The sequence below is a fragment of the Puma concolor genome, chromosome A3, assembly GCF_028749965.1.
Source record: "Puma concolor isolate L17-30 chromosome A3, mPumCon1.1.hap2, whole genome shotgun sequence".
Classification (NCBI taxonomy): domain Eukaryota; kingdom Metazoa; phylum Chordata; class Mammalia; order Carnivora; family Felidae; genus Puma; species Puma concolor.
The window spans coordinates 102,546,593-102,563,649 of record NC_141669.1 but is presented as its reverse complement, the minus strand read 5'-3'; the positions used below and the strand labels follow the sequence as shown (position 1 = coordinate 102,563,649).

At 43.4% G+C, this 17,057-nt stretch overlaps 1 protein-coding gene across 1 annotated transcript in view; it reads left to right on the top strand.

The window, feature by feature from the left end:
* Positions 1-9,665: 9,665 nt before the first annotated feature.
* Positions 9,666-17,057, top strand: part of ISM1 (isthmin 1) — a 73,414-nt gene continuing 66,022 nt past the window's right edge. The window contains exon 1 of the mRNA XM_025932443.2: positions 9,666-11,379. Coding sequence (XP_025788228.2) covers positions 10,816-11,379 — 564 coding nt within the window. The 5' untranslated portion in view covers positions 9,666-10,815. The remainder of the gene's footprint in view (positions 11,380-17,057) is intronic.

The following is a 17,057-nucleotide window of genomic DNA, read 5'->3' as shown; positions in this document are numbered from 1 at the left end:
AATCGATTTTCCTTTTTTATAATTTTCCATATTTTCAACAGTGAAAACATATTGCTTTTATAATTACAAAAATGGTTAATAAAAAATTAAAAGAGGGGTGCCTGGATGGCTCAGTCGGTTAAGGATCTGACTCTTGGTTTTGGCTGAAGTCAAGATCTCTCCGTTTGTGAGTTTAAGCCCCGCATGGGGCTCTGAATTGACAGAGTGGAGCCTGCTTGAGATTTTCTCTCTCTCCCTCTCTGACCCCTCCCCCACTTACTTTCTCTCTCTACCTCTCTCTCTCTCTCAAAATAAATAAATAAACTTAAAAAAAATAAAAATAACAAATCTTCTATTCATTAGTAAAATCTTATGTTACAAACCACATTTTTGCAATGCTTTTTATTTTATTTTATATATTTTTTTTATTTGAGAGAGAGAGCATGGGCAGGGGAGAGGGGCAGAGGGAGAGAGAGAGAACCCCAAGCAGGCCCCACACTCAGGATGGAGCTTGACACAGAGCTCAATCCTACAACCCTGGGATCATGACCTAAGCCAAAATCAAGAGTCGGACACTTGACTGCCCAGGTACCTCGCTTTTAAAAGTTTGTTAAATTTACTTAACCTAAATGATATATAAAATCTTACCCCTTATCACACCAGCTAATGAGTCAGGATTGATATGGTGAGGCCAAGCAGGCATCCTCCTTCGTGTCTCTGCCTGGACTATTCCATAAATCCGGTTTCTCATTAATACTATTATCCAGTCGTACAATAACCAAGAAAAGGAAAAATAAGGAGAAATGCAACATTTCATTGCTATAATGAAAGTACCAGATTAATCTCAATAAATACATCTTTACAAAGTACCTAGAAAATACTAGCATGTGGTAATTGTGCATTATGTTGCAGAAATGAACCCTTCTATAATGACATATATGTTTACTATGTTTTGAAATATAACCTAATATTTCCTATTTATTATTGAATTTATAGTAGATATTTTTATTTTATATGCTATCTCCTAAGAATGTAAATATTTTATTGAGCAAAATCTTCATGACCTCAATTAGTCTACATTCTCATGTAATTTGGCATAAGAAGTCATCTGAAAAATCTCAACCAAAGTCAAAGTCAGCTTAGAAAGGAATCTGAGAAACATAAAATCCTTCAGCACCTTGTATTTCCTTTTAGAATTTCTTCTCTAGTCCGGGGGTCAGCAAATTATGGCCCATAGGCCACAGCCAGTCCACTGTCTCTTTTTGTGTGGTCCCAGAGCTTTAACAGGTATACTTTAAATGATTATAAAAGTACATATGTAATGTCTTTAATTTTTCTTCTTGTCCCACGAGGCTGAAAATATTTATTATCTAGCCCTTTATAGAAAAATTTGTTGACCCCTGCTCTACCTAGCCCGTCCACAACACTACAAGCTTTTGTTTACATACTGGTGAAAACAAGTGGTATTTTGGCAGAGATAGTGCCATGTGGAAACAACACTAAACATTCAACACATCCATTTTATTTTCTTTTTAAACACAGAGGAAATCTATATTTCTTAGCTGTTTTGCAGTTGTGCAGGGCCATATGACTGAGTTCTGGCCAATGGCTTCCTGAGCAATCCTCCATCTATCTTTTCCTCTCTTCCCTTGTCTGCCGGATAAAGGTTCTAGAAAATGCATAGCCACTAAATGAAAAGAGCCTGGCCCCATTACTCAAAGGAAGTCTGCTCTCTAATACCAAAGTGTTCAAAGTATTATGGTATACGCAAGCAGTAAACTTTTATTTCGTTAAGTCATTGAGCTTTGCGGGGGGGCGGGGGGGTGTTTGTTATAGCAGCTGATGCTACTTGCCCTGACTAATACATGTATAAAAAGCCTTTCAATATTGTTGTGCCTGATATCACCATCGCATATTGTTTACTCATATACACATACACAAAGAGTGTGAGAACAGTTTAGCCTTCAGTCTGTGTGAGTAACCAGAACATCCCTTAAAAGTATTATTTGGCTTTCATATCCCCAACAAAGAAAATCTTTATTCCAAAACACTACTTCCTTCTCATCACATGGGGATAAAATAACTACAATTTCAGAACTAAGTTAGACACCAGGTAAATAAAGGAAAATCTCGACCTTTGTGAAATAACCATACCAAATTTGAGCTCCAAAAATGTGTAAACAGCTCTTTCATGCTTGTTCCTCCAAAGGGCTATTTCTCATTTAACTTTCATCATCCTGTTTAGAGTTTACCAAATGAGAATCTTCAGATTTCAGTTTAGACACATCTGGCTCACAAATGAGGCCCAACACCCCCAGTCATTGTGAAATCCTTGCCACAAGCATTGGTGATGAGATCTTGTGTTTATTAGTAAAGATGTGAGAAGCAGTCAGTTGCAAACTGTTGTGAGTGGATGTATCTCTGATGTGGCATCTTAGAGGTGTCCATTTGCTCTTTCTCTGCTGAGGAACTGCTGTCATTAAATCCATTTCTAAATGCAAAGTTACTGCTTTTAGCTTTCTTTCAGACATAACCTCACCAGGAGCTTTTGAAAAGATTATTTCCACTACTCCTTAGTTGTTAAAAAAGAGCGACCATTTCTTGTCTGTTCGTTTTCTCATCTGACTGAGCTCTTTGTAATTTCTCTAGGTATATTTAGCTTCCTTGTATTTTTTAATGCAACATAGAGTTAGTGTATTTATTATTTTTAAATCACTGAAGCCAATTGTGATTAATAACAAATGTATTTCTCTTTTGTCTTACACCAAGTCTGGCTTGCTATTTCCTCCAAAGAAGAAGAAGAAGAAGAAGAAGAAGAAGAAGAAGAAGAAGAAGAAGAAGAAGAAGAAGAAGAAGAAGAAGAAGAAGAAGAAGAAGTTGTTTGAGGCTAGATGATTAAGAATTAATTGATAAGGGAGCCTGGGTGGCTCAGTTGGCTATATGCCCAAATCTTGAATTTGACTCAGGTCATGATCTCATGGTATGTGAGTTTGAGCCCCACATCAGGCTCTATGCAGACAGTGCAGATCCTGCTTAAGATTCTCTCTCTCCCTCTCTCTGTCCCTCCCCTACTTGTGTGTGCTCTCACTCTCTCTCAAAATAGATAAACTTTAAAAATAATAATTATTAAAAAAAGAATGAATTGATAATGACTTCTGATTAGACCAAATGAAAAAATAACTGACTCACATAGAAAAGTCACCCTCTAATATGGTCATAGCCCATTGCCCTCTGGGGACTGGACAAGGTTGACAACTTAGAACAAAGTGGCGTAGTTTGCTGGGAAATTAGATGAACTTGTGTTTTTCTCTTTCCACATAAAAAAAGTACCAACATATCCTCAGTCAAGAATTCTCACCTAACCTTACAAAATGATTCAAGATCTTTGCATCTTGAAAGAGATTCCCAAACAACTGGACAATTGGGCTTCATGGCGCCTGTGATGCAATGCACTAAGAAGAACACAACATCATGCAGGTAGCATTCCTGCCCAAAGTGCATAATCTAAAACTAATATTGGAGAATCAATCATACAAGAATAAACTGAAGGTCATACTGCAAAATCAGTTGGCCTGGGCTCTTTAAACATGTTAATGACATGAAAGACCAAAAGAAAAGGGTGGTGGGGAGGAGATAGGGACTGTTCAAGACAGATATAAAGAGACATGACAATGGGAATTAAATGCAATGAGTAATTCTCATCTGCATCCTGGATAGAAAAAAAATAACTGTAAATGATATTGTAGGGACAGTAAGAAAATGTTGAATAGGGATTTAAATTAGATAAGATTATTGTATCCATGGTAAGTGTCCTGAGCAAAATTAGACTGTGATGATATAGCAGAACCTCTTCAGGAGGTATATGCTGACATATTTGGGGTGAAGGGTTACACTGAGAAGCTTTTTCAGTATGACAAACCCCCACACAACACCTGGGTGCTTCTTGTCATCTCCGTTGGGTCCCCTTATGTGTGTGTGCAATCAGTAGGTGGCTCTACTTCTGGGGACAGGGTAGGTATTGGTTAGAGTGACTGGAACCCTGTCTCTTCTCTTCCAGTAGGCTAGTCCTGGCTTATTCACATGGCAGTGACAAAGCTCCAAGTCAGACACAAAGAGACAGGAAGCATGTGAGGCTTCTTGAGGCCTAACCACAGAACTGGCACAAACCCACTTGTGCTGCATTTTGTTAGTCAAAGTTAATCACAAGGCCAGTACAGTCAAAGGGGAGATGCCTCCACATTGTGATGGGAGAAGCCACAAAGTCACGTTGTGAAGGGCTTGGGTACAATGAAGGAAAAACTGATCATTTGTGCAATCTACCACAAGGATGAACGGGTGCTCATTCAATTATACATGTAATTTTTCTCGAGCTTTGAAATTTTTCAGAATAAAAAGTTGAGTAAAGGGATAGATAGTAGCACAAGAAGCCAGATACCAAAGAAAATCTACTGTAAAATTCAATTTATATTAATTTTTTAAAGGCAACTCAAATGTATGGTGATAGAAGTCAGAACATTGGTAACATTTGGGTAATTGGCCTCTGGGGTGCTGGTAATATATTGTTTCTTGATCTGGGTAGTAAAAATTCCACTAATCTGTACACTTAGGATATGTATTCTTTTCCATATGTATTCTTTTATGTATTGTCATAAGTTAAAAAAAATATATACCATGTATAATATATAACCTTATAACTATGAACTGCTTTTCTCTTACAGCTATAACATGCCCCTGAGATTTTATTTTGCTTCCCAGGATTTGCACAGAAGTAATTATAGCAAAGCAAAAGCAATAAAGGGGTCTTTTTAAAAATACAGATTAGAAGGGCACCTGGGTGGCTCAGTTGGTTAAGCGTCTGACTTCAGCTCAGCTCATGATCTCACAGTTCATGAGTTTGAGCCCCATGTTGGGGTCTGTACTGACAGCTCAGAGCCTGGAGCCTTCTTTGGATTCTGTGTCTCCCTCTCTCTCTGCCCCTGCCCCATTTGCACACGTGCTCTCTCTCTGTCTCTCAAAAATAAATAAAATGTCAAAAAAATAAGTAAATAAAATACAGAGGAGAGCTATGAGGGCCAGCTATTTGCCAAAGATGTCAGTGGACAGGCAGGATCTCATATTTTAATATCACACTAGAAATGCAGTAAAGGACCCTGCCACATAAGGAAGAACCTTCATAAACCTTTTCAAAAAGCCAATCCAATCTCCCCACTGCTCCAGCTCATGTCTGGGAAGGACAGCCCTCACTCTGGAATGCCATTTCTGGGCCTCCTCAAAAGGTCATGCACTCAGTGGATTCAGGTTCTTTGTACATTTAGAGGCCCTTAGGGTGGAGTGGAGAGAGCTACAGGCATCCCTGCAATCTTCACACGTTTTGTTTTGCCTGCGTGTGTTGGAGCCCCAGGAAGCAGAATGCCAGAGGTCCAGGTGTCCCATAAGCCTGGCTGTTGCTCCAGGGGTTGGAGCCCCTGGGAGTGCCTCTGAGCCTCTGAGGGTGGTGATTTTCTCACTTTTGATTGCTGTGACCCCTTCATAGTTCAAAGGACTCTAATGAAACAACACTTTGGGCTTTTTGTTTGTTTGTGTTTCCTTGAGGGCTTAGAGTTTATCTCAGATTCTTTCAGCAACAATTTCCAGCAGTTTTCTAAAAGTTGCATCCATTGAACAAATATTTATGGAGCATCTACTATGCAAATTTGGAAGTGAGTGACACAAAGAAGCTCTCTGCCCTCATGGACACAACATGGTGTCCTTCATCTAGTAGAGCCAAAGACCTGGGACTACTCACCTTGTCTTGATGTGGAAGTGATAGTTGAACTTCACAACAGCCCTAGAACAGCCATTCTTAGATCCAATTTACAGAGGAGGAAACAGATTCAGAGAGGTACAATAACTGGCCCAAGAGGTACATGGCTAGCAAGTGGAATCCATCTAACTTCACTTCATATTGGCACCTGGGAGGAGGTGGGGAGGTGTGCCAGTCTCTCCAAACAGGGATTCGCAAACTAAGTCATGTGGTCCAGCTGCCTGTTGTGTATGCACAGTTTTGTGGAAACACAGCCACACCCATTTGTTCATGTATTATCTTTGACTGCTCTCCCACTGCACCACTGTAACAGGAGGGTTGAGTATTTGCAAGAGAAAGCTTGTAGCCCACAGACCAAAAAAAAAAAAAAAAATTTGCTATCCGTCCCTCAAAAAGAAAGATTTGCCACCGTCCTTCTCAAAATAGTACTCCCTTTATTAGGGAAGGTGGTGAAACTCCTATAACGAACCCTCAAATTTTAGTGGTTTAACACATTTTTTTAAGTTTATTTTTCTTTTAAGTTTATAGATGAAACAAAAGCCCAGCCAGGGTGTTCTGGGCACAGTTAAGGGTGGGGTAAGGGCTCTGCTCCAGGGATCCAGGCTGATCATTGTTCTAAGGTCTGGGCAGACACATTTAGCCAGCAAGGAAGGAAAAAGAGAAGGATCATGCACAGGAGACTTTTATGGGTTAGATATGGAAGTGACACACATTACCTCCACCCACATTCTATTGGCCAGAATTTCAGAGGATAATGGGAAATGTAGTCTAGGGAGAAAAAGAAACAATTTTTGGTAACACATAACAGTCTCCACTGCAATCCCTAAATGCTAATTGTTCGTGCACCCCGTAAGTCTCTGGTTTTGGCTTTTCAAATCTGTTTTATACCTCACATACAGTGTGCATGTTTAAAAATTTTTTAATTGACCCCTTGCCTTCTTGAGCTACAAACTGAAATATGTATAAATGAAATGATATGATGTCATGGATTTTGCTTCAAAACAATCCAAGAGGGAGAAAGTACATGAGAATACAGATGAAACATGAGTTTTGTTGAAGCTAGGTGATGGGTGTCTAAGGACTTCTTATATTAGTCTCTTGAATTTTGTACATATTTAAATTTTTCCATGATAAAAAAAAGTGTGTTTTAAAGATACTAAAACTACTCTTTACTGTCTTGCAACAATTTTTAGTTTTTTTAAAAAAGGAACAACAGTAAAATCCTGACATAATAGACTTGCAAGTTTCCCTTTAGTAATTTTTCCAAGAAGGTTTTCTGATTTATTAATTTTGCTTGCTTTCTCCTATTATTCCAGTTACACAAGCTTGTCTGCAAAAGAAACAGACCAATAACACAAGACAAAAATCTATGAGAGGATAGTACATTCCAGACATAGAAGAGTTAATATTTATAGGTCAGCCACCTATAGTAGGAACACTTTAAGGACACTTAATTTATTAAGTAAGGTCTATATAAAGACCACATTCATTGGGCAACCACTGATTGAGCAACTACTCCATGTAAGGCACTGTGCTCAGGTCTAGAAATACAATGATGATGAGACAGGTGTTCCTCTCTTGAAGAATGTACTTGTCAGGACAGGTAATAATAAGCTGCTATAGCAAACATCCCTAAATCACAGTGGCTTTGAACAATCAAGCTTTATTTCTCACTGCACAAGGCTAAATGCAGATATTCGTGGTCCAATAGCTCTATTTTGAGCAGTAACTCAGAGATTTGGGCTCCTTTCACCTCAGAGTCCTTTTTTATGTAGAAAGGAAAGATAGCGTGTGTATAGATGATCACTCATGAGTTTTATTTATTTATTTTTGTTTATTTATTTTTGAGAGACATAGAATATGAGCCGGGGTGGGGGACAGAGAGAGAGAGGGAGACACAGAATCTGAAGCAGGCTCCAGGCTCTGAGCTGTCCTCACAGAGCCCAATGAGCCAAAATCGGACACTAAACCGACTGAGCCATCCGGGTGCCCCACTCACTCGTGATATTTCATAACCAGACCTGAATGTAACAGAGCTCTTCACACCTCACCTAGATCTAGTGTTGCTGGAAAATATTCTCTATGAACCCAGGAAGAAGAAAACTATATGCTGGAGGAGGGGAGGGGACACGTATTCTGGAATGTTCTACGTAAATGGTGATCCGGATCTGGTGAGAAGGCACATTCTATTAGGGCAAAATAAGAGCAATAATAAAGATATGAATAAGTTGTATAAGACTCTAAAAGAGGAGGTAGGAATTTTTTTTTTTAACTGATCAGCAATTCACAATTCCATAAATGTGCTTGCAACTCAATTTGTTTGGGCTATTAAATTTGTAAGTCTCTTTCCACAAAAAAATTATAGTCCGGTTTTCCCTACCCCCTAGAAAGCAGCCTGGTTTGGCAAGTTCAGTCACAGATTAAGGGTGTTTATCGATACTGGCTATGTATACTCACTAGAACATAAACTCACCTGGAATTTGGATCTCGCAGTGTGAAAGGATTTTAATAGGATTCATTCATACATTTGTTCAACATTTTATAAAGACTTCTGTCCCCAAAATTCAATTTACAATTTTTACAACATTTTACGAAGACTTTGATCTCTAACTCCCCCTTTACAAATTTACAAGAATTTACACTCACTGCAAGGATTTCTTTCCAGAGGTTTTTTTTTTTTTTAAGTTATTTTTCCTTAGGATCCAAAAATGTTAATTTTAGATGAGAGGAGAGGCAATTGAGGCTCACATGTGGGGACTGTGTGTGATGGAAATACGGGACACAGCAGCGCCTGGATTCTAATTTAGACCAGCCTGCCTCAGGCAATAGGAAAAGTCATTTGTCCCTGTGCGCCCACATCATAATCTGGCACAACTGTGGTATAGAGCCGGTCTTAAACTCTCTCTGCCTTCAGATTCTAGTTTGCCATCTTAATTTATGTATTTCATCATCGTGCCCACTGTCCCACCCTGCTCCCCTTTGGAAGTGACTCTAATTAGAAAGCACACTGGAGGATCCTTGTGGGATCTGAACTGCTAGGATCTCGTTTGATCTCCAATCTGAACTGCGGACGGCCTATTGTTTCAAATTCTCCCCCAACCCTCGGGTTGACAATTATTTGGCATTTCAGAGCCTGGAGATTGCAATGGATGCCGGACAGGACCGACCGCCTGAAAATCCAGAGCAAGCACTCCCTCCAAATATCTCCCTTCCCCAGACCCTGCACTCCTCCCCCTCACCCCCCCCCCCAAATTACTGAAAAGGGAAAGATATCGAGTGCTTTATAAACAGCTGCCAATCCATTAATAAAATGATAAGGCTGGTTAGAATTTTAAAGATGCTCAAGGCGTCTTTAAAGCGGCAACTAGCCTAGCCTTTCCTTCCCCCTGACACAAATTAAAACGCAACTATCACACCCCACCCTACTATTGCTATTTAAATTCTGCAAAATGCCACGGTGTCCTGAGAAACTTTCGGAATGGTGAAGTGTTTCTTGTCTTAATTTGGGTTAGACTCAGCTGAGATGCCTTGCGTAAAGATGTGAACTCCGAAGGTAGTTGACTTAAGAATCTTCAGTTCGTAGGACCGGGAGGAGGAGGGCAGAAACGGGGTTGGGGGTGGGTGGGCGGGGGGACGGGCCGGCGAAAAAGTTTTGCTTATTTAATTTCAACCACCAAGGGAACTACGGAAGGTTCATCCCCGGAGCACTGGAATCCTAAAGGCTAGGTAGGCTTGGAAATTTGCGAAATGAATTGTGTGAACGCCTAGGCTGAGGGCTCCGCACACGGGGAGGGACTGGCTGGGCGGGCACAAGGAAGGAGGCAGGGAGGAAACCCGGTAGGAGGCGGAGGAAGTGCAGTATAAAAGGCCCCAGTCTTACAGCGCGCTCACCACTCTGAGCTACTTTGGGAAGGCGGGATCCTGAGCAAGATCAAAAGAGAGGGGAACGCGCGGTGCCACTGCGGTGATCCAAGCCTACCATCGGACCCAGTTTGCTCTTGCGCTCGAGTCCAAGCTCCGCGCTCTCTGCTCGACCCCGGAGCCTTTCCACTCGCCGGCTGCCCCCAGCACGGCATGAGCCGCGCGCGGGAGCCGGAGGCTGCAGCGCGGTCATGAGGCGGTGGCCCAGGAGCGGCGGCTGTGCGACGCCAGCCCCTAGGTCCCCTCCGGGAGCAGCGCCTCCGGGATGAGCCCCTCGACCCGTGACTGCCTGAGCTGAGATTGATCCCCAGTGCCCCACCTACGTACTGCGAGCCCGAGCCAAGCCCTGAAGCTTCCCACCGCGCCACCTGCGCGCTCCACCGGACCGACACCTAGCGAATCCGACTCGCCTCCCTTTCCAGGCTCTACCAGGCGCCACGGGCGCGTGAGCAGCGCTGCTCAGGGAGCGGAGGCCCACCATCCAGGAGCAAGTGTCAAGACCCTTCTGGAACTACACTTTATCATTCCCCTGGTACACACGCACGCCAGCTTCAGCAAGGGGCGCACAGTCGCAGACACCTGGCTTGCCCTGAGCCCCCTCCATTCTCCACCACCACAACTCCCAACTCCACTTTGTCAATAAAGGTTTCTAAACTCGCCCAGGCACCCCACCCACCCACAGCCCCGAGCCTCAGTACGCACAAGGCTCTGCCCTCGGCGGCCACAGCGACCTCGGCAGCAGTGCGCGCACTTGGCGCAGCCCGGCAGGCGGACGCCGACCCCGGAGCGGCGCCCGGGTCACCTCCAAACTGTGACAGCCCCCGTGTACCCGGGGTCCCCATCTGGAGCCGGCTCACCCTAGGACTCGGCGGCGGGGCGGCGCGGCCCGCGGCCCGAAGGAGCGCGGGGAGGAGGGGAGGTGGCTCGTCGGGTGAGTGGCTCCGGGCGGCAAGGGCGGGGGAGCCAAGCGTGGAGGTAACTCCGGGCCGCCACTGAAGCCCTCCTCCTCATTCTCCTCCTCCTCCTTCTCCTCCTCCTCCTCCTGCTCCCCGCGCTCCTCTGGCGGCCGCTCCCGCTCCAGCTGCGGCGCCGCGGCCACATCTGGGGCGCCCATGTGCGCTCGGGGGCTCGGCTGCGCCTGCCCCGCCGCCGCCCCCGCTACCCCCTGCCCGCAGGGTGGTCCCCGGCCCGGCCCGGGTCCCGGGCAGCCCCCCGTCCCCGCCGCCGCCGCCGGGGAGCGCCGGGGTTTGCTCCGCAGCCGGCTTGGACGCCCCCGGCCCCGCCGTGGCTCCGCCGTGGTCGGCGGCGGCGGCGGCGGCGGCGGCGGCGGCGGCGGCGGCGGCGGCGGCTCCTGCTCCCCCGGCCCGGCGCGCCCCGCTGAGCCCAGCGCCAGCCCCGCGGGCCCGGGGAGCGGGGGCCCAGCGGGGGCCGAGGCGGGAGCCGCGCTGCCGGGCTCCCGGGCTCCAACTCCGCCTCCCCCGGCGCCGCCGCCGCCGCCGCCCGCCGCGCCGGGTCCTAAAGCCGCGCGCCTCAAGAGGATGGTGCGTCTGGCGGCCGAGCTGTTGCTGCTGCTGGGGCTGCTGCTGCTCACGCTGCACATCACAGTGCTGCGCGGTTCGGGAGCCGCTGACGGGCCGGACGCGGCCGCGGGCAACGCCAGCCGGACGCAGCTGCAGGTGAGTGCGCCGCCAGAGAGGGGCGCGCGTGGCAGCGGGGACCGGGTGGCAGGGTGCTGAGCAAGCGCAGGCTGGATGCGAGGGGGCGGGTCCCCCGCCCCACCAAAGACCAACGGTCTTGCGGGGACAACCTGCCTTAGGCAGAGACGGAGTGGGGTTGCGTGCCTGGAGACTGAACCCCGTATTGAGGTCTGGTAGATGCTGTCCTCCAGGTTTTTCACAGGTCAGGTACCTGGGGGTGCGAGGCTTGGGATGGGCGGCTTGGTATGTGTTTCTTTTGGGGTGCTGACAATCTTTGATTGCCCTTTAGTGGCTGAGTAATGTCACTCTGGGGGGTGAGGGGAACGGCAGGAGACTCTTAACTATAGGGTAATACCCCCAAACTGGGTTTGGGAGAAAGAACCCCAGGGAGTCTGCCCCTTCAGAAAGCATCGCCAAGGGTCAGGAAATAATGTCCCGGAGGAAAATGGCCAGACACCCTGTTTTCCCGCGCGGTCCACGTGCCTCCCACGTCCCTCCCCAGCCTTGCGGAGGGGGCGGAGTCAAGCCACCTGTCGTGCTTGGGGCCCGAGTCACCTGGGGCTTTTAAAAATATAGTAAAGACTGTCAGCGTTCTGCCCCTGTTGTGGGTCGCTTTAGGAATGAGATTCTGAGCATCCGTTGCGCTCCAAGGCTGGAGAGGGGGTCGCCTTTGGGGAGAAGTGAGGGGGCTCCAGACACAAGGTTAATTATGTTTTCCGAATAAAGGATTGCTCAGGTATAGATTTCTTGTCACTGCCCTGGAAAGCGTTTTTCCTTGAGTGTTACAACTGTCAACTTGGAGCATGGGTAGAAGTCAGCAAGGATTTTCCCAGGAAGCCTCGGTAATTTTCTGCCTCCTAAAATCTCTTCCTCAAACCAGCTCTTTTAAACTCTTTGCTCTGCAGTGTGGAGATAAGTAGTATTCATTGTTCCCAAAGGACTTTACAACCATTGCCCCTGCTAATGTACTTTTTAATGTAATTTTTGTGAAAAAAAATGGTTAGAGAATTCACTTAAATATTTCTGTAGTGCTTGCTATGTGCCTGTGTGCCACTGTATTAAGTGCTTTACAGAATTTCATTGATTTAATGAGGTACTATACTGTTAATATGCCCCCTTTACAAATGCAAAAACTAAGGCACAGAGAGATTAGGAAACTAGCCAGTTTTCATGCATTCCAAACTCTTGATTACTTATACCAAGTTTTCTCTCTGCCAGGATGTTATAGACTAAAGCAAGGTGATCCTTGCATACAAATACAAAACCAGGAATGGAAAAGAATACACCCAGAGCCTACAGTTCTTTTAAATTTGGGACATTTCTGGGGCGCCTGGGTAGCTCATTCTGGGTTGGTCGACCAACTTCAGCTGAGATCATGATCTCTCAGTTTGTGAGTTCAAGCCCAGCATAGGGCTCTGTGCTGACAGCTTGGAGCCTGGAGCCTGCTTCAGATTCTGTGTATCCCTCTCTCTGTGCCCCTCCCTTACATTCTCTCTCTCTCTCTCTCTCTCTCTCTTTCTCTGTCTCTCTCTCGAAATAAATACCCATTAAAAAGAAATTTTAATTTGGGGCATCTCTGAAGATGTTCTAAATTTGTGGGGCCTGCCTGTCTTCTGTGGGCAAACAGGTACAGTGACAGACTTACCGGATTCCTTTGGGGAAATGGAAGACACTCCCATTCTGTAGATGGTGCGACACCCACCAGTCTACGACTGCCGGCATAATTCTTAATATCTTCAAGATTTCTGGAAGTCATATTTTATACATGATGCTTTCTTTCCTCATGGACTCATGAAAAGCTATAAAAATGATGTTCTATGGAAAAGTAAATTTGGCAGATTTCTTTATGAGGTGTTTGCTATCATTAGAATAACCTGGGGTTGGCCTTTTCTGCCTGAACAGTAAGGTAATGAGAGAAGCAGCTGGTGGAAGTGGCAGCTGCAAAGGGGAAGTGGATTAAATTCTCAAAGGGGCCTTTGGCTGAAGAAGTTCCCCAAGAGGGCAAAAGAAATGGGGGATTTAGAAGGAGTAATGCTCCTAGGAGTATCTTGGGTCCCAAGCAGCTGCTAATCCACCAGCTTCAGCTTATGTTGCAATAGTGTTTGATTATTCTGTCCACTCAATGCACTTATCCAGGCAGAATGATGAGTTTAACAGTTTGGTTCATAATTTTACTCTCTTTTGTAATTTGTTATTATAAAAGTTTTATATTCTTCCTGACTAAAGTTATTTCTCTGGCTCTCCAAAGATCTTACCATTCAAATGGAGAGAGAGAGAATATGTCCCACCAAGTGAGGAGGTCTGCAAAAAACATTTAGGTTATTGTTTTCAGCCCAGGACACTGAATTCACTAGTAGCAGGTGTATTTAAAAACAAAACTGCAGACACTATATTCTTTCTGTTTACTGGACATGTGTAACCCATCTCAAAATCCATTTAAATGTGTTGGTTCTGTGATATTTTAAGCTGCTAAATTCATTCTTTGTAACCAGGAAGTTAATCAGTCCCTAGACTACATGATTGTTCTTGTTATTTCTGCTTAAAATATTCTAAAATATGAGGTTGGAGTGAGAAATAAACATGGTTCGTTTATTTACCCAAACTGTAATATCTTTGGGGTCATTTAAGAAGAGATACTCCCTTATTTAAGATCTGGTTGTTTTGACATTATTAAGGACACCCAATAAAATAGTAGTAAGAATAACAACAATCATGACTAAGATTTCTCAAGTGTCTTTTATGTGTCAGGCACTGTCCTTAGCAGTTTACATATATCAACAAAAGTCTTGTGAATCAGGCACTATCATTATTCTTGATTCAACTAAAAGAACTGAGGTTAGGTAACTTGTCCAAGGTTGCCCACCTAGAAGCACTGTATTTCAAGTGGCTCATGAAACCAATGATGTTAGTCGTCACACCATTTTGAATATTTAAAAATATCTGATAAGAAATTGTCTGGTTGTCTGCAACAGCTGCATAAAAATGTAGAGAAACATTAACTTTTTTCACTTTTGAATGAAATCTAAGCTCTTCATTGAAATAAGTGTCTCATGTTCAGAGACGCAGACTAGTTCTTTGAGGTCTTTAATAATAGTCAGAAAACAATGGTATATAATAAAAGCAGTCTGGAAGATAGAACATCCCAAAATATAGAATCCCCAGGCAATAATAACAACTATTATTATATTTCTTTTATTTGAAATTCACATGACTACCTCTCTACTGAATCTCAGTCAGATTTAAAACCATAAATTTCTACAGATTTTAATAGGAAAGTTAGAATTTATTAAGACAGTGAGATATAAGCAAGTATTATAAACCATCAAATTGATTATTTTTACAATGCCATTAAAGCAACCCAAACTCTGAAATGTAACTTAGTGTCTTTGTTCTCTATCTCCTAACTACTGTCTTTATGAGCTCTTTCTCCCTTTATCACTCTACTTGCCTTCAGTAAAACAACTTAGCTTCTGGTACTGAAGAGGTCATCAGAGCCATTTATAGCAGTAGAAGCAAAAGCAACATTTATTTGTATTTAATACAAGTACGTTTCCTACAATGATTCTGTGGGATTGACAGAGAATTTGAGTCTTTGTATACTCATTTTATAGATGAGGAAACTGAGGCCTGGAGAGATTTGAGTAACTTGCCCAAGGCCACACAGCTGTGATGGGGACAGGGCCGAGCTTCAGAACCAGGCAGGCTGATACTGGAGCCCAAGTTCTTGTTCCTATTCAGCAGAAAGACTCCCAGCTCTGATTCAAGTCAACAGCCATTGTATTTCTTGTTTCATGGCTTGCCTTCCCATTATCCAGACAGGCTGGTGGCTCTTCTCCCTGGAATTCTTTATAAATTATGGATGACTGTCCCACTTAGCTATTACTACATAACAAACTACCCCAATATTTAGTGGCTAGAAACAACCATTATTTTGTTAGCTCATCAAGAAAACTTGCTCCAGGCTCAGCTGGGTGGTTCTTCTGCTGATCTCACCTGGAATTACTCATGTGGCTCTAGCCTAGTGTTCGCTTGACATGAGCTTGATAGTCCAGGATGACCTCACTCATATGTCTGATGGATGATGCTGGCTGTCACCTAGGCTCTGTCTCCACAGAGTCTTTCATCTTCAAGGAACCTAGCCCACAGAGCCTGACGTGGTGGACTTAGAGCAGCAAGAGAGTAAAAGCAGAAGTTGCAAAGCCTCTTGAAGAACTTGTACAACTTCAGCTACATTCTATGAGCCAAATAAATCACTGGGCCAGCTCAGAGTCTAGGGCACAGGGAATAGACTCCTCTTGATTGGAGGACCAGAAAAGTAATATTGCAAAGGAATGTGTGTATAGCAATGGGAGAAATTACTGTGGCTATGTTTGCAAATATCTACCATATTCATTTTTTGTCTCATATGCTTTGTAAATGTTTAGACCAATCTTGCACTCACCTTTTAATATTGTTTATGCTGCCTTTGGTCATGAAAAACTTTCTACTTTATTTATTTTTTGTAATGTCTTATTTATTTTTGAGAGAGAGAGAAACAGAGCATGAATCGGGGAGGGGGAGAGGGAGAGAGAGAGGGAGACACAGAATCTGAAGCAGGCTCTGAGCTGTCAGAACAGAGCCCAGCGCAGGGCCCAAACTCACAAACCATGAGATCATGACCTGAGCAAAAGTCTGATGCTTAACTCACTGAGCCACCCAGGTGCCCCAAAAAACTTTCTGTTTTGAATGTAATCAACTCTGAATCCTTTTATGATTTTCGGTTGTCTTGCTTTACTTACAAAAAGGTTCCTCAAATAAAGATTGTCAGAATCTTTAAATATATTTTGTTCTAACAGTTTTACAGTTCCTTATTGTTGTTGGCTGCTGTTGTTTAGAACAAGAGTCTGCTTTGAAGTTATTTGTGGGTTTAAGGTTTAAGATGAAGATACAACTTTGGTTTTTGTCCAAGTGAATAGCCACTTGTCCTATCATACCTAGGTTTGTTTCCTATTGTGGATAGGGTTTTATTTTTTGTTGTTTATTCTCCAATTTGTTAGTTCTAGAATATAGGAAAGTTATAGAAATATATGCTTACAGTTTTCTTGGTGCGAGCATGAAAGCTAGCAGTATCCATTTCAATAGTGTATCATTAGAGTTCCATGGGATGAGGTTAAAATCTTCATTTTTTTTTTCCCTTTAGCACTTTAAATAATAATCATCTCTTTCTTATGAGGTTGTTAGAATTCATTCATAAGTGCTTTTAGGCTTGGTACCTCTTTGCTTGAGATTACTGATTATCATTCCATGTTAATCCATGGCTAGTAGTCTATTCAGATAATATAAATTTTCTTGAGTCAATTTTGATAAATTATGTTTTCCCAGAAAATTATATATTTTTATAAACTGATAAATTATACTTTATCACTATAAAGTTTATACATAGTACAAGCATATTTTGCAAATATTTCATAACTGTATATTCTTTATGTTTTATGATGCACACTCTTGGATCTCTTTATAAAACCTATCAGATCAAGATTGTTGATTATATTTTGAAAACCCTCCAACTTGATTTATTTACTGTCCGCTATTTTACTGATTTCTCAAGAAAATTAATTTCACTTTTATCCTACTGTTGTTGATTTTTCTGTCTCTCATTATCCCATTAATTTTTGCTT